The sequence below is a fragment of the Pipra filicauda genome, unplaced genomic scaffold (genome assembly GCF_003945595.2).
Source record: "Pipra filicauda isolate LSUMZ 115617 unplaced genomic scaffold, ASM394559v2 scaffold14_size4853619_pilon, whole genome shotgun sequence".
In the NCBI taxonomy this organism is placed as follows: Eukaryota; Metazoa; Chordata; class Aves; order Passeriformes; family Pipridae; genus Pipra; species Pipra filicauda.
Window position 1 is genome coordinate 695,213 of NW_024103985.1, and position 22,782 is coordinate 717,994.

The window sequence follows — 22,782 nt, forward strand, 5'->3', positions numbered from 1 at the left end:
CAAACAAACAAACAAAAAAAACCGAACAAACCGACCGCCAAAGCTCGTGCTAGGAGCGGTATTCCCGTGTTTTTATTTGTGTTCACTTGTCCAACAGCAATTAGCACCGGTATGTCATTAAAGCCTCTCGCAGGGAGCCCACGGGGTGGTTATCGCTGCTCTGCCCTCAGCTTTGGGTCTCATAGGTCTGAGCTGATGGGCTGGTGTCCCAGAGAGCCTCTGCCCTACTCCTGTCTCTGTCGCTGCTGGCCAAGGCTGTAGGTGTGAGCTGCTGTTTGCAGCTGAGTACGTTTGGATTTAAGGCCAGAGAGAGTTTACAGCTGTACTTTAAGCATCACCCTCAGTGAGGACTCGTGCCACAGAGATAACCCAGCAGTAGTGGCCACAAGAAGGGACTTGGCTAGTCCTGTTGTACCTGTGAGACACACTTCAGGCATCAAGGTGAGTTCAGCCCATGGACCAAGTTCTGGGGAGCTGCCACCCTTCCCTGTCATTACCCAGGCTGTATCACAGCTGTTTCCACAGTAAGGCAGCCCAAACCCACTGCAGGACTGGGAACATGGCCAGTAAGGAATGCACTGGCACAGGAATTGTGATGTTGGTTTTAACTCCTGTGCTCTTCCTGCCCAGTAAGATGGACAGAGGTCTAAAGGGAAAAGTATTGCTTACCCCACAAGAAGGTCACAGGGTTGTCCTGGACAACACTTTCCAGACCCCAACAGTATTCATGCCACACACAGTGCAACAATTCCTCTGGTCCAAGGAAGACCCAGCTCTGTTTTGTCCTTGCCAGATGCTTCAACACTGGCCCCTTTAGTTTTCCTAAGGGCTACCCCAGCTCCTGGTTGGAAGTGAAGAAGGCAAGTGTGGTAGACAACTACTGACTGGTAGTTAGACAAAAATATCCCTGTGCTTTGGGCTTCTTTTTCACTGAAGTGTGATCCCAGCCCACCCACCCCTAGGTAATATCCAGGCCCAGGTCCCCCAAGACACCGTTTCAGAAATCTGCAATAGTTTAATCAAACTGTACTAAGGCCATTGTTACTTTCATGATTGCACATATTCCTTGCTCTCAAAAGCACAGATATTTTCATTAACACTCAAGGACAGGGTTAAGCTTCCCCCTTCCCATGGTCAGGCAGAGTGGCTGGAGCAACCAACAGCTTCCCAACACCGACAGCCACAGCCAGAAAAGCTGACCCTGGATGGCTGAGCAGGCAACAGGGACAACTGCCAAGAGCTGAGTGACAGCTCAGATGTACCACAGAGTTTTTGCCAAGGCTCATCTCACGCAGTCACTGACAGCAAGGAGAGGCAAAGTAACAGGGCTGTGAGCTGGAATGACTGGAGTGCAAGGTCATGGCACAGAACTGGGGCTTTAAAAGTCACCACTGTACTCTCCAAAACATGCAAAGCCTGGAGCAACCCTGGACAGGCTCCAGGTACCCTCAGAACAGACATCACTGAGGTGACAGCACCCAGAATTGATTTGCAGTGTAGTCCAGTTACATCAAGTGGCAATAAAACCATAACTGGCTCCAGCACAACTGCCCCATTCAGTGAGAGTAACGGTAGCTTTTAAAAAGATCACTAAATCCCATCCCTGCTACCTACACAAACCTCATTTGTTTTAAAGGCTCCCATTAAAGTACCTTTTATCCCTAGCAATAGGCAGTTCTAAATTGCAAATAACTTCTCAGATCAGTCAGCAACCACCTTCATTCCTGCTAGCCCACCAGAGAGAGGGGCTGTGGCAAAGGCTGGCCCTTGGGGTCAAGGGTTCTTGGACATTGTGTTGAGAGTCTGGATGAGGTCTCCCGTTCCTGGCGCGGGAGTGCTGTGCAGCAATACTGTCCCGTGGCTTTGCTGTGGTTGTGCAGGGTCTCCACTGAGCTGTCCAGGACAACTTCAGCTTCCAGAGACCTCTGGGGATCCAAAGCAGGCCTCGCCTCCAGCACGGGTGTGTTCCGGTGGGAAGCGTGGCGGGGCTGGTGGCTCAGGATTCGGCGTCATCCTGGCTCAGCGTGTCAGCGTCGTGTAGGAGCGGCGTGGTCTCGGAGGAGGGGGGTGGTTTGCTCTGCCTGGTGGGGGGACGTGGACTCTTCTCGGCGGCGGTTCCCTGCAGGGGAGGGACAGAGGTTACGGCGTGCACGTGCCGGTGGCACCGCACTCACACCTGACAGCGCGTGCCACCGCACCCCCACGTGGGCCACGCCCACCCCAAGCCTCTGGAATTTTCCCGTGGCCAACGACCCTTTTCTGAAGGCTTCTTAAATTGAAGGGGTTTGTACCTCCTCCCCCAACAAAACGAAGTTAATTTCCATTCCTGCCCACCGACATCGCTAACACACCCCACCAAGCCCCCAGCCTGAAGAGCTGTGTGGAGGAGATACAGGACAAAGTCAGTGTGCTGTGGGAGGATGATGGAGAGGTCTTCTCAGGGACAGAATGGCTTGAAGACCCCCAGACACCACCTGCAGTACACACGGACAGCACTCGTTCCCAGTATAATGGTAGGTGCAGCCTCTGGAGAAGGCGAAGGGTGGGAGCTGGTGCTTCCTGACACCAAGAGGAAGGTTCCTCCTCACCTAAAGGCTTACACCTACAGAACAGGTTCACCACCCTCAAAGCTGAGGAGGAGTCAGAAACACCTTCAAGCAGATCGCGTGGGCCCCTGACCATAAATCATACAAGAACCCCAGGGGGAAGCAGGAATTGACAGAACTGGGTCACTCGCTACTGGTGGGGACAGAGACACCACCTGCCCACCTGACTCATCATCTAGAGACATTTGCTGCTCACTGGGGATTGGGGTGTTGTGGAGGGACTGTGAGGCTTATCTAACCCTTTGACTACTGCCCACTGCTGCTTCAGCGTGAGCACCACTGATACCACCAGGACCACCTGGAAACTATTTGGGCATGGTGTTATTTGACTGAAGATTGGACTTGATGATCTTGGAGGTCTTTTCAACCTTTACTGAGTCTATGATTCTAAAAGTGACTACAGACCTCAGGTGGGGGGGTATACAGTCTGGGCAAAAAAGGTGGTTAATGTTCAAGGACCACCTCCTCCAAGTTCAAGAACCCAACGAGCACCCAAAGCCAGGAAAAAATACCAGCAGGCCTACCCGGATGAACCAAGAGCTCCTGGCCAAACACAAATGCAGAAAGGAAGCATATGGAAGGTGGAAGCAGAGACAGGTAACCTGGCAGGAATATAGGGGCACTCTCCCAGCATGCAGGGATGAAGATAGGAAAGCCAAAGTCCAACTGGAATTGAATCCAGCCAAGGATGTCAGAGACAAGAAAGGCTTTTATAAGTACCCAGGTGACAAAAGAAAGAGTAAGGAACATGCAGGCCTGTTCCTGAATGAGGTAGGGGACCCCAGAAACCAGAGGAAAGTCTGGAGCAAGGAAGACACACCCTTGGTGGAAGAGGATGAGGTCAGAGAATACTTAAGTAACCTAGACATACACAAATCCATGGATCCTGATGGGATTAGCAGGTTAATATCACAACAAGGCCACTCCCCATTATCCTGGCAATGGGGAAAGGGGCCCAAAGACTGAAGGGAAGCAAATGTCTCTTCTATCTTGAAGAAAATCAAGAAGGAAGACCTCAGGAGCTACAGGCCAGTCAGCCTCCCTTCAATCCTTGGGAAGGTGATGGAGCAGCTAATCCTAGGAACCATATCCAGGCATACGAAGGACAAAGAAAGTCATCAGGAGTAGTCAACATGGATTCAGCAAAGGGAAATTGTGCTTGACTAACTTGATAGATGTCTGGGATGAAATGACTGGTTTGGTAGATGAGGGGAGAGCAATGGATATCATCTACCTGGACTTCAGGCTTTTGACACTGTCTCCCATAAAAACCTTATAGGGAAGCTGATGAAGTATGGGCTGGATGAGCAGTGAGGTAGACTGAAAACTGGCTGACAGCCAGAGGGTTATGAGGTCTAGTTGGAGGCCAGTAACCATCAGTGTACACCAGGGGTCAATACTGGGTCCAGTCCTGTGTAACATCTTTATTAATGATCTACAAAAACTGGGAGAGTGGCTGATACACCAAAAGGGATCTCAGTAGGCTGAGAAACGGACTGGAAGGACCCTCATGAGGTTCAACACTTGGGCAAGAACAACCCCATGCACTAGTACACAACAAGGGTCACGCAGCTCTGAAGCAGTTTGGCAGAAAAGGACCCGAGAGTCTCAGGGGACACCAAGCTAAACATGAATGAGCAGTGTGCCTGTGTAGCAAAGGCAGCCAACTGTGTCCTGGGCTGCATTGGGAGTGTTGCCAGCAGGTCATAGACGTGATCCTTCCCCTCTGCTCATCACTGGGGAGGCCATAGATGGACTACTGTGTTCAATTCTGGGATTCCCGGGCTAAGAGAGATGGAGCTGCTGGGAGGAGTCCAGCAAACGACCACTAAAGTGATTATAAGACTGGACTGTCTCTTATGTGAGCAAAGGCCAAGAGAACTGGGACTGTTCAGCCTCAAGAATAGAAGGTTCAGGGGGATTTTACCACTGTATACAAGGATCTGAAGGGAGTGTGCAAATACAGAGCCAGGCTCTTCTTGGTCATGTCCAGGAACAGGACAAGAGCCAAGTGGCATGTAAACACAAGATATTCCATATGAACATTAAGAAATACTTTTTTCCTTTTCTTTTTCTGTGAAACTGTAACAATGGGAACAGGTTGCCCTGAGGAATCTCCATCCCTGAAGATATTAAGAGACATCTGGACATGGTCCTGAGCAACCAGCTTTAGGTGACCCTGCTTGGTCGAGATGCTGGACTCGATGACCTCCAGAGGTCCCTTCCAACCTCAACGATTCAGTGGTTTTGTGATCCTGTAATACAAACCCAGATATTTTATACATGACAAATTCCCTCTTGAAAGCCTCTCGAGGCTTCCTGCATGCAGGGGAAGGGCGACACCCACCAGTTGGCTATCTCTGTTACCCCTACGAGTTTTTACCCCATTCAAAAACTTACCTCTGGATCTCAGACACTTGGAAGTGGGGGGAAATAGGCAAGAAAAGATTGGTGGAAATACCAACCTTACTTTTCCCCCTGATCCCTGCTGGTCCACAGATCTGGGCCACAGATCAGGTACACCAGGAGAAACAATAAGAGTATGTGCTTGCAACGTGGTTAAGTGTGAGTATTAAGACATCTAAATTGCCCTGAATAAAGCCATGAGACAACGTTGTTCCAAAGCTTGCCAGGAGGGCATGTCTGGTAGATGTGGACAGTAAATGTTTAATTTGATTGGTTTTAAGCAAAGTTTAATCAAATCAGGATGAGAGAAAAGCATGTTACCTTGACTGGGTACCCACCTACAGTCTGGCTTCCCGCAACACCATCCCCTTAACCGGAGGCGGCTTTATGGCAGAGGTGGCCTGGTTGGCCTTATTACTGTCTGAGTTCTTTTTATTGCTACTCCAAAATAGAAAGCATTTTTCCTAGAAGACAATCAGTCTTGTTTATGGTGCACTTGGACACAAATTTCATGAGGGTTCCAATTTTCAGAGGAGATTTGAAAATCACTGTTGAACTAGAATCTAGTTATTAATGAAGATTTCAAAATTTAGATTAAACTAAGTCCTATTTAAGATTTTGGTCAGTGTCAGCCAGTTTTAAAATGGTCTGTTTGCCTTTTGAATGTGTCACCACACAGGCTCTAGGCCACAATGGCAAAGGAGAGATACAACGTCCGGGTGTGTTTTACACCTGTACAGAGTTATGCATTTTTAGAGCTTTGCGTCCAACAGATGCATTTCAAACTGGCTCCACTATAAACTAGACTAAGATTTAAGTGTTTCACAGTACCTCATCTGCACTGGGTTCAGAGCACACTGCTCCCTCCAGAAGCCAGAGGCACACAAGACACTCCAGGGAGGAGCTGGGTTCAGGGAGACCTTCACGCTGGCAGACACGTGAAGGGGCGGACAATGTCCCCGCTCAGGGTCCCCTCTGACACAGCCTGTGACTTCAAGAGGCAGAACTGTGCACGATTAAGCAATCAGCGCCAGATCAGCAACACTTCAATCAAATGAGGAACACACCTTGGCTGCAAATCACTGTCTTCCAGTTTACGAGCTCTTATCTACTCAATTAGGTGGAGACATTCATGTGTTGTTGTACAGCTTTCTTGGAATTTAAAAGGTTATTGGAGGTCTTTAATCACTTTCCAGGTAGTCAGGCACTTTCTGCAGTTGACACAGTTCTAACACTTCATGACAGTTTTGGCTGAGCACAGAAACACAGCTGGCTAACGCCTGGATTTGTGACATTGCACAAGCAGATATTCAGTCGGCTTGAATGAGTTTAAAAATCCAGCTTTTCTCCCTGACCCTTTCTGGCATGGTTAAATCTCTTCGATACCAGGAATTAAGACTTGCACAAAGCAGGGTGAGGAAATGCCAGCTCAGGGCTACGTAAGGTGTTAGAAGCAGCTGCCCAGCCCTTTCTCAGACCCGCTGAAGTGCAGCAGAGTGTCTGCCTGCCACCGACCACTCACATGTGCTGAAGGGGAGCCATTCATCCCAGGACCATCCTGGGAGCACAACAAGGGTTTGGCAATGAGCACTGGGCTCCATGCTGGGCCCTAGCAATGCTCCCACCCTGCAGGGAAGTTGTGTGGAGGAACAAGGGGATTTGGGATCATGTGTTTAAGTCACTTAAGCAATTGTAGGCTTGGTTAAAATCCAATTACGTGATACTCCGAGAACTCCAGGGGTATTTAAGGTGGGTTTGCATTAGTGTTTCAGTTAGAGCAGTAACAGGAGGCTGAGCAAAGGAAGCCCCTCACACAGGCCTCTCCTTAGTCCGCTCTTATCCCAAGCATTGCCTTTTATCCCCACAAGTAGCTCTTCACCTCTGTAGCTTTAGAGCCAGCCTAAGCCATCTGATTGTAGTGCAAAACTAAACCGGCTTGCTTTGATACAGGTTAGGGCAGGGAGCTAGATCTCTACTTCAAGAGCTAAAGCTTGTAGAGAGCTTAGTGTTATCAGATCACTGTCATGGAGCCGGAGCCACAGATCTCCACTGAGTGTTTTAGCTCTTTTATATTCTGTCCTGACAGCTCCTCAGCCTCACCCCCACTGCCTGCCCCATCACAGGCCAACTGCTGCCCAGCTGCCAGATCCTGGCAGGCTTCAAAGGTCTGCACTTCTCTGTAAGCCCAGATCCACAAAGGCTCTGAGGGTTTCACTTCCAGAGCTATTTGGAGCACTTTGCCCAGCAACCAAGTGGATTTCAGTGGAAAACAGAATCTGAGCTGGGCTGAGAAGCAGCCACAGTGGCTGCATCTCCTCTGCAAGAACACAGCAACTGCATTTCATCTGTGAACAAGCTGTGCTCAAGTAGCTCCATCCTCTGGAGAAGCCTCTGCTCTAAATGGAAAACTGTTGGGACCCTGCAGGGATGCAGATTTGTGCAGTGGCACAGACCTGCTGCTGCCTTCTACAGAGGCTGGGTTGATAAACTAGGCTTGTTTCTTCATCAGCTGGCTGAGCTGAGAAATACCTCCTCCTTCATGAAGCCGCTTTCATCACCACTGTGCCCCAAGAAAGCCACAAATGCTTTATGTTATCTATCTGCAGCCCAATTTCCGGGTGGCTGAGGAAGTCCTGCTGCTATCTGCTGGCACCTGGCACCATTAGGAGATTGTTGGTGGCATCAGCCAATGTTTCCTCAGGAACGTTAGATTGTCAGCCCAATCTACATCATCTGATTAAGTCTGATTTGACTAACAGCATTTCCTACCAGACATCTGCAGATTCTTACCTTATTTGTTACCATGAGCACAGCTGCTGAGATAATGAGTGGGACACTCAGTCCAAGGAAGATATACTGCAGGTATTCCAGCAGCGACGGGAACAGCACCAGGTTGGTGTAAAACTGGTTTAGGACTGAGCCGTCGATGGATCCGCTCTGCTCAAAAAAGCAGAGTTGTCAGTGGCATTTCCCTCCCATCCAGGGTTGACACACACCAGCTGAAGAATTCCTCTCCCACCCCCTCCCAGCCTAAATTAGGGAATTTATGCAAGATTCAGTCAGGCTAGAAGCTTTTACTAAATAGCTGGAGTCAGCTGGACATGCACACAGATGGGGGCTACACTCCCTGGCCCACATTTAGTACAGGGATGCTGGCAGCTCTGTCCAAGGCCCTATTTAACCCCACATCTAGGGCAGAGCCAGAGATTTACCAAGTATAGTGCAGGGTTTGTTCAGCTCAGAGGGATTAATGACATAGCCAAGTATTGAAAAGCCTTCTGTTGGTGCTTAATTAGTCTGGTTGGCTTTAAGCTTTATCCAAAGTGGAGTTTCTCCAGCACTGGGTGATGGGGAAGCAGGAGAAGCTCTGCAGAATCAGGTCGAGGAAGGCAGCTCACCTCTGCAAACCACAGCAATGGCAGGACCACTGGCTTAATCTTCCCTGTTTGCCTAGGGGGGGAAGAGAATTAAAAACAGAAACACACACTTAGATTTATGGTTGATCAATCCACAATTAGTGCCATAATTCTTCCTAAGGGGATGGGTCTGATAGACTGACAGTGGCCAGGAAACCAGTGTAAGGAGGTGGCAATCCCTGCTGCTTCAATGAGCTGCTCCCACCGTGGGGGACCTAGGTCCAAGCTGGGCTTTTCATGCAAGAGCAGAGCTTATGCTTTGATTTGGGATGAACTGCCTGAGGACAGCACTAAGTGCCATCCCAAACCTGGGCTCCAGGGACATGAAACTCAGTGAAGCAGAATGCTGAAGTTCATGTCTCAGTCACCTGAGTGGTAGAATGGGGTGGTGCAGCCAAGTTGGCAGCATGGGGACTGTCTGCAGGTATGTGCACCTCAGCCAAAGCAGCAAGAGCACACTCCCACCCTTGTGGATATTGAACATCTGGCACCACACAACTTGGTTACAGAAACCTCCTGTTTGCTTTCATAGAGCTAGAAGTGTCTTTCTGGACACAGACTTCACTGTTAACCCTGCAGCCAGAATGTTTGGCCTCTCCATGTTGGAGGTAACACCTGAGAGGCAACACAGCACAAGTGAACAGCTCCTACTTCATCAGGAGGAGCAGTCCATCTGTGAGCTGTCTGGTCAGGAACAGGAATACTGTCAGAGCTGAGCAAACAGGCAGCCACACCTGCACTGCTAAAGGATGGCAGCTGGTGGTCACTGGAATGGCTGACATTTCAGCAGGAGCCAGCTGGCTCTGGTCAGTCAGGACAACTGGTCATGGTAAAGCTGCTTCATATTTGGAGAGAGTAAACTCTGCAGTGGCTCAGCAGCACTCCCTGCTCAGGGAAGGGAGATGGACACTTCTAGAAGGTGACTACTTACATTATACCAGACACCTGCTTTATGTACAGGTTCAGCTGGAGCTTGATAGAGCAATTCATGGGGATGCCCGTCATCTGCACAGCAAGACACCAACCAGTTAATCAATAACCGCTAAGTGACTTTGTAGGAACCAATAGATCCTGTCCAGCAATACCCCAAGACCATGAAAACATCACACTTCAAAGCTGGGTCTTGTTGGCACCCATTAAGGCAGTGGTTTCTCATGACTCTGCAGTTTTGCAACACATTTTTACAAGCAAAGAATTTTTGTTGGACTGTCCCTGTTTTAATCAGCAGACGGCAGCTAGATAAGAACATATTTAACTTTACTTTTATCAGTAGATGTTTGATACTGTAATAAACTTAATTAGATTTTCATAACTGCGATAAGAAAAGCAGTCAGAACCCAGTGTGCAGATAAGACACACAGTTTACCTGCCTCAAGAGGGAAATTGGCTTTTAGCTTAAGCAAACATCACTGAACGTTTGGAAAAACTAACCATACACAACAGAGGCCGTGGGTGGAAAATCCCAAAGTCCCCTCCCCATCAGCAGCTGGGACAACACCACCTCAGGATGCCCCAACTCATGCCCCCCGGAGTGGTGACTTCACCCTTACGCTGTGGATGTGTGGGGAGTGTGACACAGCAGCAGACCAGGGCAAAAGCAGCCATTTCGATGGGCAGGTTGAGAGACTGGAAGAAGCTAGACCAAAAATTGGTGGTGCCAGCTTGAGCCACAGCATGATCTGCAGCCTTTGGCAGCCATTTTCTCATGGCAATACGTGTTTGCAGATTTGGGGCATAGCTGGGCTGCTGCCAGATACACCTCCTGGTGTTATAGACCTGAGTCAGTAGAAAGAACTTGATTGCGCTTATCGAAACAATTACGCTTATAATTAGTCCTGTAATTCCCCAGAAGCCAGGCTAATTACTTAGTTAGTTTATGGCTTTGACATTTTATCTGCACATGTCCTCACCAGTCTTTGCACTATGGAACCTGCTCAAATCAATGCCATGAGAGCAGAGTGTGGCCACCACTCAGCCGATGGCACGCTCCCTTCCCCTGCCTGGGCTGGCCCGTGGGGAGATGGGAGGACCCCAATGGGTTCACTTACAGGGTGCACATCCAGGAAAAGTGCATGCTGGTCCTTGCTGGGGTTCAGGCCCACGACGGCGTTCACCAGGGAGGGGTCGGCGTTGTAGAAGTGAGGGTGGGAAATGAACATTGGTGCATCTAGATGAGATCAAAGGCATCTTAAGATCCTCCACACCTACCTGGAACACTTTGTTGAGGTTTCTAAGCCTTTGCATTACCTGTTCTGAACAGGCTTTTATCCCTTTCTCCTCCTGACTAGAAGGCTCCTTCCCTTCACTCCCCACAGGTTATCCCACTGCCCTGAGAGGATTAAAACCAGCCACCCTCTCCTACCATGCACTGATCAATGCTGTGGTAACTCGCTGTTCCCAGATGCAGGTCAGGACACTAAGTTTGGATTCTCGCTCCTGGGTGACCCACACTTAGTATTCAAAGCCAACATTTACTTTGGCAGTTACATGAGCTGCCTCTTCCTCACTCCCCTGCCTGCTCCCTCCCCAGCTCCCACTGTATCCTTGGGCATTCCCACAAACGCCACGCTGTCCTAGGGCCAGGGACCAAAGGAACTTTGGGCACAAGGGTTTGCCTTCCTTCCCTCCTTGCTGAGGTGCCTGTGGAGTGCGTGCAGAGCCCAGCAGCACCTTTCAGCACTCTGGCAGACACCAGAGCTGGTTTTCCAGACAGCCAAGCTTGTATTGTCTCAAATTTAATATCGGTACGGCAGGGACAGACAGGAGAAAAGGACTTACTGAGCCTACAGGTGCTGACGTTCTGGATGCCAGACTGCATGCAGGGGCAGAAGCCCTCGTTGGGTGGATAGTCTGTGCCATTGGCAAAGAGGGTTTTCGGCGCCACGAAGCGATAGGTGGGAACACCCTTGAACTTCCCGGACTGCTCGTACACCAGTGTCAGGGATCTGGGTTTCGGTGGAGAAGGATCGGAATTAGCCAGCATGATCCCAGCCCAGAATTGGGTTCTTATCTTGGCTGGATAAGATGCAGTTGCAATGTAACTTAGACTTTGAGATCAAGATAAACCCTCAGAGCAGTGCTTGGGATGGGGAATGAATATTTAAGCTTTTTGCTTTCCATGTTTTAAGCACAGATAAAGGGCTGGTCAGGACTAGCTACGGAGAGAAACTACAGGCTTATAAATCTGTTTGCTGTATCCAGGTGAGATTTGTTTAAAAGGCATGTAGTAATCCCCAGGGCAGCTCTCCAAGAGATAATACCCACTTTGTGCAAGCCTTGGCTCTGAGGTTCTCCATTACAGGGGATGGACACTGCATAAATCTCTTTTGAAGCCCAACTCCAGCCATTGTCAGGGGAGTGGAAAATTTTACCACATGACACAGCAAGATTTTTTTTCTTGCTACAATAGGCTATTGATGTTACACTGCAGTATTGCTACCAGCTGGCCAGGATCGATGCAAGTTTCCAGGATAAAAGTTTGCTCCCTTCACACTTGATTGAGGCTTGCAGGGATCACAGAATGGGTAAGGGGTCACAGAAGGGACCCATGACAGCCTGGGCCTGCCAAGGGGATGCTCATGCCTACAGATGCCTTCTGACACCAGGACTAAGGATTCAGGGCATGTCGAGTACTTACACTCATGCCTCTTGGCTCTGCTCACCTTCCAGCAGGGAGGCAGAAGCTGCTGTAGCACATCACCAGGGTAAAACCTTGCCTACCCTGCAGGGATAACCAGGTAGTTGCCCCTCAGCATCAATCAGCTGCACAGGAGATGAGCCCTGCCTGTCCTGCAGCAAGGCAGATACACTTTTAGTCTATCAGCCGAGGTTTGTGACTCTGGATAAACACAGACTGAGGCAGAAGTTTGGAGAAAAGACACAGCACTGCCCAGTGAAGAGGCTGAGCCACTTCCCCCACAGCTCTGCCTGGCAGGACCCTCCTATGCTAACAGGAAACCAAGTTTGGTGTCCTCCACTTCACTGGAAGCATGCTCTGTTTTCTAGAGATTTCTGTAGTTTTACAGAAACAGGTATGTGTATTTAAACTTTGGTTACAGGTAAACTTCCCTGTAAGTTCCTAGCTCCAGGTCACTTCAGTGTTTGCTGATGTCCCTTGTGCAGAGGAATTCCTGTACTATTGCTTGGCTCAGCTGCCTTTGTTTGTTCACTGAAGAGGTCATTGTTCCCTATTCAACATGAGCACTTGCTTGTTTTGCAGCACTATCTACAGAGCCAGAGTTAACTTCAGCTTCCCCAAGCTGAGCACAGGGGTTTTGTGTCTGCTTGCCCTCCTTCCAGCCTCAGGTATACACACACGGGTGGCTCTCCAGGGTACTTTAGTCCCTGTGTGATCAGCTAAGGTCAGGGTGTCTTATACAGGACAGGCAAGCAGTGCATCACCCAGGCAGGAAAAAAAAAAACAAAACCAAAACCCAAAACCTAAGAGAGACGTGAAATAGTGGCACAAGTTCCCCTCTGACATAATTTCTACAAGGGTTTAGTCAGCTAAAAAAGTTCCGCAAACAGTTACAGCTGCATTTCCTCCTGACAACCCCCACTTCTCCCTCTCGCTGCCCACATCTTATCTAGACTGGTTATTTTCTACTGATTCAACGCGGGCAAGTTGGACTCCTCCGGTGATCTGGGAGGTATTTATGGACAGCACAAGATGCTGATAATCAGACAACTGCGCTGTTTGCTAAGCTCAGATACTGCAACCCCGAACCGCAGCTGAACTTTAACTACAGAGACGAGTCCTAAGGCCTCTGCGTCACTGCACAGGTACTCTGTGTGCACAGGATGAGTGCAGCGTGTCCTGACACCTGCACAGGGACGGGCTGGCAGCTGAGGCCTCACCTGCAGGCATCAGGGCTGTAGAACTCCAGCGAGGTCGGGGGCATGAACGGTGGCCACATCTCCCCCGATGTCCCATTGATCATGTTGCACTCGCTGCTCCGCCAGTAGTTCACCTGTGGGACAGGTGGAGAGAGAAGAGCTCAGAAGGGTGAGTTTGCTGGAGTTGGCTTCCACCCCTGCATGGGACATCCACCACCCTGCACTGCCTCCACAGCAGCTCGAGAGCGCAACACCAAAGAACATCAAAGATCCTTCCCATCTTAAACGTCTTTTCCAACCTCAGTGATTCCATCAGTCAAACATCTGCCCAACTAATGGAGAAAAGATCCACCACCCGTTGTGTTTGATGTGTAGATTCAGTTGATTGTAGTTAGGAGTGATATTCCATGAGGGAAGAATAAAGCATCCCTTTAACAAGGGTATTTAAATACCTTAAACACAGGCCACAGGGGCCTGAGACTTCAACCATTAGAGGCAACCAGCTCCAACAGCATTTCAAGGGAGTCCAAGTGACACCCATGAGAAGCTGAATTTAATGCTTCCTTACAAGCCCCTTGCCACATGGCTGCCTCCTGGCAACTTCCTAGAACAGAAGTTGCAGCAGTTTAGAAACTTGTCTTCAAACCTATGACCCAGAGACAAGAGCTCCTAGAACTTTCAGTTTATCTTAGTTTATCTCAGGCATTGCCCCTGTGTTAAAGGTTTGCCACCTGGTACTTACCTTCTTTAGCCCATTCCATGAATCCACCATGTGAACTTGACTGATGTTCTTCATGCCCGTGTTCACTGTGAACAATCCTGAATTGGAGTTGTTAAACTGCAGAGAGAAGAAGACTTTTTAATCCACTACACGTAGCAGGACTGCAACACGTTACTGACTCGGTGTGCTTCACCAGCTCTAGGGGTGCTTCACATACTGCCAGCTAATTAACTTCTACTTATTTCAGTTAAGTGCCTGAGCTATCCCCAAGACCACTACTGCTGTGATTTTAGCATTCCCAACCAACACTTTACTCACCTCTATAAACAAGCCAAACTTCCCCTCGAAAGGAATCAGACCAGGAACAAGTGTATTTATTGTGTCTATAAGAGGGTCTTCGTACCCCCACATGATCTCCCCCACCGTCCGGTTCATGAACGCCTCCTGTTTCATGCCAGCCAGGGCTCCACTCAGTAAAAGCTTCACAAAATTTGGCAGTTTTTCCATCATTACAGCTGCTCCCTGGAAAAGAAAAGAAACCTCTGCAATGAGAGCCTCATCTTTACCAGACAAGCATAATCTTTGATGCTCAGCAAGATCCTTCTGCTGCTCCCATCTATAGCCCCAGAAAAACCCATTGGACAGACTGAGGTTCTTCATTTATTCCCAGTTTGGGAAGAAAGCATTTGAGGGTTCACAGGCTTCATTTCCCCACAGGATGCTCAGGGGAGGTTTCATACTCAAGCCCAGCTGCTTTGCCAGCCTCTCTGGTTTTCGAACATGCACACACTGGTTTTGGAAGAGTAAGCGCAACACAACAACTAACAATCAGAAAGAAAATTGCACTTTATTAGTTTTATACCTCGTTGCTTGATGAGCCTTAAGCCCTAAAAGAAAGTAAGCTTTGATTTAGCATTAGGCTTCACCACCCTCCCCGCAAGCTCAGAAGTTGGAACCCATCCAGGGAGCAAGCACTTACCATCATCAAAATGTTTGGTACGACGACATAGTCTTCTTCAGTGCCATTGGACATGTCTGGCTGGAAGAAAAGGTTACGGTACTCCAGGAAGGAAACAGTGTCATTGTCATGGAACGTGATGTTTGTTTTATACCTGTACTCCCTGCAAAGAGATGAAAGAAGTCATGGGAACCTTCCCCCAGGCAGAGCCCCCGCAGCCCCTTTGGAGCAAGGATGGGCTGCACCGGCCTGGGCTTGTGGAGGAGGCCGAGCCCCAGGGAGAAACCACAGGGAAGAGGTATCAGCCTCCACCCCAATCAGAGTTAGGGTCTAGCAGGAGGGATGGGAATCCAGGTGCAAGGCATTCCTGAGAGACTGGATTCTTTCAGACACAAGGTGTTCTTTCCCAACTCAAGACCCAGCCCACAAGAAGTTTGAGACAAAAGCGTAAATCTCCTCTGTCACTTTGCTTACAGCCATCGAAAAGCCCAGCCCCATCAAAGAGGTGCCCAGATATGCAGAGCCACACCAAACTACACACTAAAAACGACCTGCAAACAGGAAACTACCAGCCAAGATGCCACAGGACCACCAGTAAGCCCACACTGATTTGCTCCCAAGCTCCCTGACAGCTTCCAGGTTCAGGGCAGCACAGCATTGTGGCCCTCCTCCTGCTCCTCGGGGCTGCAGGCCATCCAACTCCTGCACGCTGCCCAGTGCTCTTGGACTCTACCCCACACCACAGGGGCAGTCCAATCTCATGGAGGCTGCTATGCCCTGCCATAGCATGAGGTTGTCCCCAACACCATGAGCCTGTCACAGCTCCTGAAGGAACTGAAGCTCAACCCACCAGCAAAAACAAAGTCCTTTACTGTGGAGCCTCTATTTTACAGCCCACATTAGGGAAGGGCACTAATCTTGCTCAGTGGGAACACAAGGACACTAATAAGCTTTACCCCTTTGTTTATTCTTATTTACAATAAGTGAAGCCTTTTCCCCAAGCCAAGTGACTGATTGGATCACAACATACAGAACCCACATGGTATGACCTGGCAAGCCCAGATGAAACAAGGGTATATACATACTGCCAGGTTTCCCCCCAGCACTGCTCAGCTTTGGATTAATCAGTAATCTTTCCACATGAGCTTGCTTAGCCTGCTGACTTAACCTTGCCACATTGGAGTAGGCACTAACATGTCAAATATGACTACTGATGGGTAAATTCACGCTCTCAGCTCAGCATCAACCATCACTTCATGTTTCAGGTGCAGAGGATGGGACTTCAGCCACCATCCTCAGCCACGGCAAATAGGTCTGACCAAGTTTTAGTGGTCTGTACTGGTTCTCATGACCAGAACGCTCATGTTAAGCAGATTCTGGGTCTCATATTAGATAAGGACCCATGAAGTTTGATATTGAGGTGACTCCAGCTCCAGAGCTGGACTCTTAAATGCACAGTGAAGATGAAACGAGTACACTCTGAAGATGAGGGTCACTCACCACCACACCAACACCCCTCATGCCTATGTTTGGAACTTATCAGCCCAGGTCTGGCTGTCCAGCAGGCCCCAGCACAGGACTGAGCTCTACAACATAGTGAAGAAGAGATCAGTTTTACCACCCCAGTGGCCAGGGGTCCTACTAGTGGCTTTAGCAAGATCAGAGCAATTAGAGCACATTTGGGTCACTTTAAAACCCTGTGCCACTGCACTCACACCAAGTATGCAGCGCCGTGCCCTCCTGCCAGAGGAGTCAGCCAGCAGCTGAGCTGGACCACACGTGGTCCCTGACCTGTACACGTAGGGTCCACGCTGGGTCAGCACCGGTTTCGCTCCCTGGAGGACTTGCTTGGGGTTCAGCACTTCGAAGAAGTGCACAGACAAGTAGAAAGGAACAGGAACGACTTTCCACATGTTGAAAGAGATGCTGCTGGGGTCAATCCTGACGTTCTGTAAGGGGAGGAAAAAAAAAAAAAGAGAGAGAGAAAAAAGAAGTGAAAAAAGGAGCAAGGAGAGACAACTTTTGGGCTCTGTGGCTGCAGATGAGCATATCCACCCTCAGCTCCATGTGAGGCCCAACTGAAGGCAACAGTTCCTGCAGAGGCTCTCTGGAGGATCCAGGTGGGCAGACTGAAACTGAACTAATCTGAACTGAGAACTTTTACTTATGCAGAAACATCAAGTTTATGCTACAGGATGCCTGTTGGCTTATTTATTCAGGCTCCATTTTACAGATCCTACCCACAGGATTTGAGAGTTCTTTTGATGTGCTGGAGACTCACTCTGCACTAGACAAAATAGCACTGAATTATTCACACCTCTGCATGTTTCATTTGCTTGGCAGAACAACCTTGCCCCAAAGGCCTTCGCTTGTGGGTTTGGCAGCTCCACACAGCCAGGAGGCAAGGGCTGGGAGAAGTGACAGCTATCCTCACAACTGTTTGGATACCAGCAGGAAGAGCCCATTAGATTCCCAGAAGATGGAGAATTGGGATGGCAACCGAGCTGTGTCCTAACAGCACAGGACACCTCTGATTCCTCTCAGCTGCCATCCTGCATTGACTCAGAGTTGATCGTGAAGCAGGCCAAGGACAACACACAATTGTGTTTGCACGTCATTGTCCTGTTTGCTGTGAAATGACTGCAGGAGCTCAAAGACAACTTAAGCCCTCCTCAGCTCAGGAGCTGGCATCTGCATACACCTGCCTCTACTCCCTCCTTGCCTTCGGGGTAGGGGGGGCTGCATTAGGGGTAACAGCCTGTTCCTTCTTGAACATGTACTTTGGGTGCGTTCCACCATAATCTTTCTTCTGCAGGCACAAATCCTTGCCCTGGTTAGGTAAGTCAGTCAGCTTATGGAAGTGGGGTTGATCCACTAACTGCTGAAGGCATGTGGGCTTATCACAGTGCAGCTTTATCACAGTGCAGCTCAGCAACCCCTCAACAGCTCTCCTGCTCTGGAGCAACTTGATCTGACTGGGCACGTATTTGTTGGCACAGGGGATTGAGACAGAAGGCTGCCAGAGGCCTCCCCACAACACCCCATCTTTCTTTAGTCATTTCATGACAAGGTTGGGCTACCCACAAGCAGCAGGGCTCTGCAAGCCCCTCATCCAAGCCCTACCCCTAAGCAGACACCTCCACGGTGCAGTGTAATCCACCTAACCTAGCAAACCCTTCCCACCTCCACTTCCATGCCCACATGCTGCTGGACAAGGGCCTCCATCCTGCTAGCCTGAAGGATTTTAGGGCAAAGAAGCAGTGATAGGACAATTTTTTATTTACTCTGCTTTATAATCCTGATTCCCAAGTGTCCAGCCAAGTACGATCAGGAGCATCTGGTTTCCTTTACTTGTTTGTTCTGTCTTGCACTCCCTGAATCACCTGTTGCATATGCATTTATTTATGTAATATGTACCCAGTCAGCATCCAGGACTTTGAGCATCCCAGCTCAAGGCTGCCTGTCCCAGCCCCCTCCCATCTGGGCACAGGAGCTCAAGGTGCTCCATAGGTGCTGCTAAGTAATATCCACTGACAGGGTAGCCTTGGAATTAAGCTACTTGTAGGTCAAAACAAACACGGTCATATGCCTAAAATAAAAATAGAGTACTTGTCAACTTAGATAAAACAGAGTATTTGTCAACTTAGATGGGTTATAAAGTGTCACTGAGATGTTTGATCCCTTCTAATCAGGATGATCCTTGTTCCTGAGGAACTGAAGGGAACTGGTTGCTGCCCATTGGCTCCAGACAGGACCAGAAGAGCAGCAGCTCCACTGCAATGCCCAAATCCTGCTTCTCCAGGAGGGAGGCTTCAGCCACCCTAATCAGCAAAACCGAGAGTCAAGGTTTCCCCTGCAGACTGAGAGGAGCAATCACATTGGGCGTCGGTCAGACCTCACCCTGCACCTCCTCTCACCACCCTCCTCCTCACCCTGCTAGAACAGCGAGGACAGGGCTGTCAGCCCACTCCCAGCCTTCAGCCAGGACAGCACCAGAGCTCCCAGGTGCAGCAGCAACGGGTGGCAGAGGGATGAGCTGATGCAGCCTCACTGTGTTCAGGCTCATATCTTGTAGGCAAGTCTGTGGCATTCCAGATGCTTCCAGAGAAGCAATATCCCCAGGGTTTGCATGGCCAACACCACAGGCAGCCCAATTTAGATTCAGTTTCTGCAGTTGGGGCAGGAGATAGGCTCCAAGTTCCCTGTTTCTACTGTGTCTTCTCCTACAGATTTTACCCAAAGATATCCTTGAAACTACCACCTCTTTGTAACCAAGCGCTTTTCCATCAGGAATCACCATCCTGACAGAGCTCAGGAAGCCAGCATGGGCAAACAAGCCTTCACCTGCCCAAGACCAGCCCTTTAAGCTTCCCTCACCCAGACTACTCTGAAGACCAACCCAAGAGTTTCAGTGAGCCCCTGAATACTTCTCACCACCCATCATCACTCAGTTACGAGGCTTAATGTGAAATGGAAAAAGTAAGAGCTCAGGGCCATTTTGGGTCATTTTGAAGATGTGGAGACCAGTGCTTGAGATGAAGGGAGGAGAAACAAGAGTTGGTCTTTCCCTCATCTTCTGTTCTCATTGCAAATTATTAGGATTTAGCTAATTAGGTTGAAAGAATCAGGATTAGCTAAAAAGAGGGCAGAAAGGTTTTTGGGGAAAAAAAAAAGAAAAAGAAAAAAGTAATTTCTGTTCTGCAGGGGCCATCCAGCCTTTTATTTGCAGGTACCAGCTCCTGATGTCCATGAAACTGAACAAAGATTTTTCTACCGTTTAATCCACAGGACTGCCTGGCTCTGCCCAGACAGCAGCACTTCCAGGGGATATGTTTAAGTAGGTCATTTTCGGCAGAGACTTTGCATCACATGCAATGACAGCCATTGGTTGTTTGTTCACCTCTTTCGTCAGAAGCCCATTTTCAGGGGCTGACCTGGGTAGGTGGAAGCTTGGAGAAAGGCCCAGGCAAGGAGCACATCTGCTTTGGACAGCGAGAAAACAGTTTGGCTAAATAAGCTCCACATTACAGCAGGATAACTGGGGTCCTGGCAGCAGGGACAGGAGTGTTGGTTCACAAGAAATGCAGCAGTTACTGAACAGACCAACAACTCCATCCACAGACCCACACTGTGGGGGACAAACCCTCTTCAGCCACAGGACCTCTCTTGGGGATAAGACAGGTCTTCTGAGAAGCAACTCTTTAGGTTTTCAGTCTAGGGGAGAGGACTCAGAGGCTCAGAAGCTGCCCAAGGCTCCTTCCAAGTGCTACTGTACATCATTTATCCTGTTTCCACTCGTGAAAGCATCACACCAGAGTACACTGAGACTGACAGTCTGCCCATCTACTTATGAAAGGAACAACTGGTCCTGCAGGTAGAGACAGGAGGGATGGGAGGAAGGGCTGGTGCCCAGGGCGATGCTCAGCCCAGCACTGGGTGCCCAGCCAATTCCAGGGATGCAAAGAGCCCTCGTTAATCAAGGGTGGGAACCTGCTCGTTCCGGGCACGTTTGCCGTCGCCAGGAGTGAAATACCCCAGGGGTGGAATATCCCAAGTACGGATTTGCTTAGAGTAAGATCCTGAGGCTGCTCGGGATTGCAGTTGCGATACTGTCACCTCCAGGGCTCGGCTGCCTCACGCTGTCGGGACCGCACTGCATAAAGGAAACGTGCCCACACACCAGCCAGCACCGCACCGGCTCCAACACACCACGCTCCGCACCAGTGCCGACCCTGCATCCCGCACCGCCACTGACACACCCTGCTCCGCACCAGCACCGACCCTGCATCCCGCACCGGTACACCCCGCTCCGCACCGACACCGAAGCTGCCCAAGGCTCCTTCCGAGTGCTACTGCACATCACTTATCCTGTTTCCACTTGTGAAAGCATCACACCTGCCCCCCGCACCGTCTCCAACACACCCCCTGCTCCGCACCGTCACCGCCACCGACCCTGCATCATCCCGCACCGCCACCGAGCCCCCGCACCACGCACCAGCTCCAGCACACCCCGCTCCGCACCGCCACCGACCCTGCATCCCGCACCTCTCACCGGACGAGGACCAGCCCCACACCGATGCCCTGGCCACGCACCGGCTCCGACACGCACAGCCCGCTCCGCACCCCCGCATCCCGCCGCGCCCCTCCCGAGCCCCCCGGCCCTGCTGACCTTGATGACCTGCTCCCTGATGATGAGGGGCCCCACGATCAGCAGGCAGCCCCCCACGAGGGCGCAGGCCGCCCCGGCCAGCCCCAGTCCCACCGACAGCCTGCGCCGGGTGGGGGCCATGGCGAGGGGGAGGCGGGAGCGGAAGCGGAGCCGAGCCAGGAGCGGGTCCTGCCGCCGCGGCCCCTTTATGGCCCAGCGGCCCGGCCCGGCCCGGCCCGGCGGGAGGGGGCGGGGCCCAGCGGGGAAGGGGCGGTGTCAGTCGCGCCAGGCCACGCCCCCTCTCTCCGGCGGCGGGACGGGAGCAGAACCCGGGGATGGTGTGATCGTGAACACGTGTGTGAGCACGGAAAAATATAGGAAAATAGGTAAAATAGAGAGAGATATACAATATGTACGTAGATAAAATATCGTTCAATCATACAATGGTTTGGGTTGGAAGGGACCTTGAAGATCACCTCATTCCACCCCCCCCTGCCATGGGTAGGGACACCTTCCACTAGATCAGCTCAGAGATTCATGCAACCTGGCCTTGAACACTTCCAGGGATGGGGCATCCACAGCTTCTCTGAGCAGCCTGTTCCAGTGCCTCACCACGCTCACAGTAAAGATTTTTTCCTAATATCCAGTGTAAGCCTACTCTCTTTCAGTTTGAAGCTGTTCCCCCTTGTCCTGTCACTACATGCTTTTGTAAATAGATAAAAAAACATAAACATGTATGTATGTGTTCATATGTATATATAGTATGAGTGTATATTCATCGTAGTAGCCCAGACTACTCCCATGAGGGTCTGGTTCCCTCCATGACTGCTGTGTTGGCAGGTTGGGGAGCTGCAAGCCTGTTGTCACAGCTGGTATTGGGTGTCTTGGGAAAGGGGGCATGGCACACAGACAGCCCAGCAATCAAGCAGAACCCAAGGCTCAACCCCAGGCTCTTCCTGAAGAGAAAACATCCATCACCTCTTAACCCACCATGTTTGCCCAAGGAATTGGGTTTTTTGTCTATCTTGTATGTCTAAAATGTCCCTGAATAAAAGCCTCGATGAAACTCATCCCTAGAAGTGTCTAGAAGCCAGCAGAGACTAAAAAACAGAGTCCAGTTTGTGACAGCCTGTTTGAAAACAAGCCCATTGTCCCTGAGCTAAAGGGACTGGAAACTGGAGTGCACCCAGCTCCCATACACCGTCCTCCATACAACCCATAGCTCCCACCAGGCAGAGGCCAGCACAGCACAGCACTTGACTCTTGCCACGGTCTTCACCTCGGTGGAACACCTGCATTTGTATCTTTACCCTCAATTGTGTCTTTTTTTGTTTTTTCCTTCTAGACCCCTTTTCACTCTGGTAGTTGCCTCTGATTAATTGCCAGATCAATTAACGGATGTCTCTGATCGATCCTTGTTGGTCTCTGCAGGTGAGGCAGCAGCAGGCTGTCCCCCTTCTCCCCAGCAGCAACGCTTTCAGACCAGCTGTGTTTTCTTTTACTTTAAAACATTTTGCTACAAAGAAATTCTGTGAAAGGAATTTTTCTTCAAATCCCAATAAAGCCCACTAAAATCCAGGAGATGCCCTGAGGTGCTGCGGAACAATGTGATCGTGAGAAGGTCTCTCAGAACAGCATGTTCCCAGAGAATGTTTTTGGGCACACCATGGTTAGAACAAAAGACGTCCTTA

At 50.1% G+C, this 22,782-nt stretch overlaps 1 protein-coding gene across 2 annotated transcripts; it reads right to left on the bottom strand.

Moving 5' to 3' along the window:
* Nucleotides 1-992: 992 nt before the first annotated feature.
* On the bottom strand, nt 993-21,321 carry SCARB1 (scavenger receptor class B member 1). Of its 2 annotated transcripts, none has more exons than XM_027733170.2 (12): nt 21,113-21,321; nt 16,735-16,892; nt 14,965-15,106; nt 14,304-14,507; nt 14,007-14,102; nt 13,286-13,398; nt 11,207-11,373; nt 10,477-10,595; nt 9,360-9,433; nt 8,411-8,462; nt 7,803-7,949; nt 993-2,119 (listed from the first exon to the last, which is right to left on the bottom strand). In XM_027733170.2, exons 1-12 carry the CDS (start codon nt 21,230-21,232, stop codon nt 1,997-1,999), a joined length of 1,515 nt encoding a protein of 504 aa, XP_027588971.1. In that variant the 5' UTR covers nt 21,233-21,321; the 3' UTR covers nt 993-1,996. The 2 variants fall into 2 exon arrangements, with proteins under 2 accessions (XP_027588971.1, XP_039234811.1); XM_039378877.1 differs by lacking the exon at nt 993-2,119 and adding an exon at nt 2,140-5,476.
* Nucleotides 21,322-22,782: the final 1,461 nt, after the last annotated feature.

Coding starts and splice junctions, on each gene's coding strand:
- SCARB1 (XM_039378877.1), bottom strand. CDS start 21,232: ATGGCCCCCACCCGGCGCAGGCTGTCGGTGGGACTGGGGCTGGCCGGG. Junction 14,508..14,964: donor TACCAAACATTTTGATGATG/GTAAGTGCTTGC, acceptor TTTCTTTTCCAG/GGAGCAGCTGTAATGATGGA. Junction 11,374..13,285: donor TACAGCCCTGATGCCTGCAG/GTGAGGCCTCAG, acceptor ACCGAAACCCAG/ATCCCTGACACTGGTGTACG.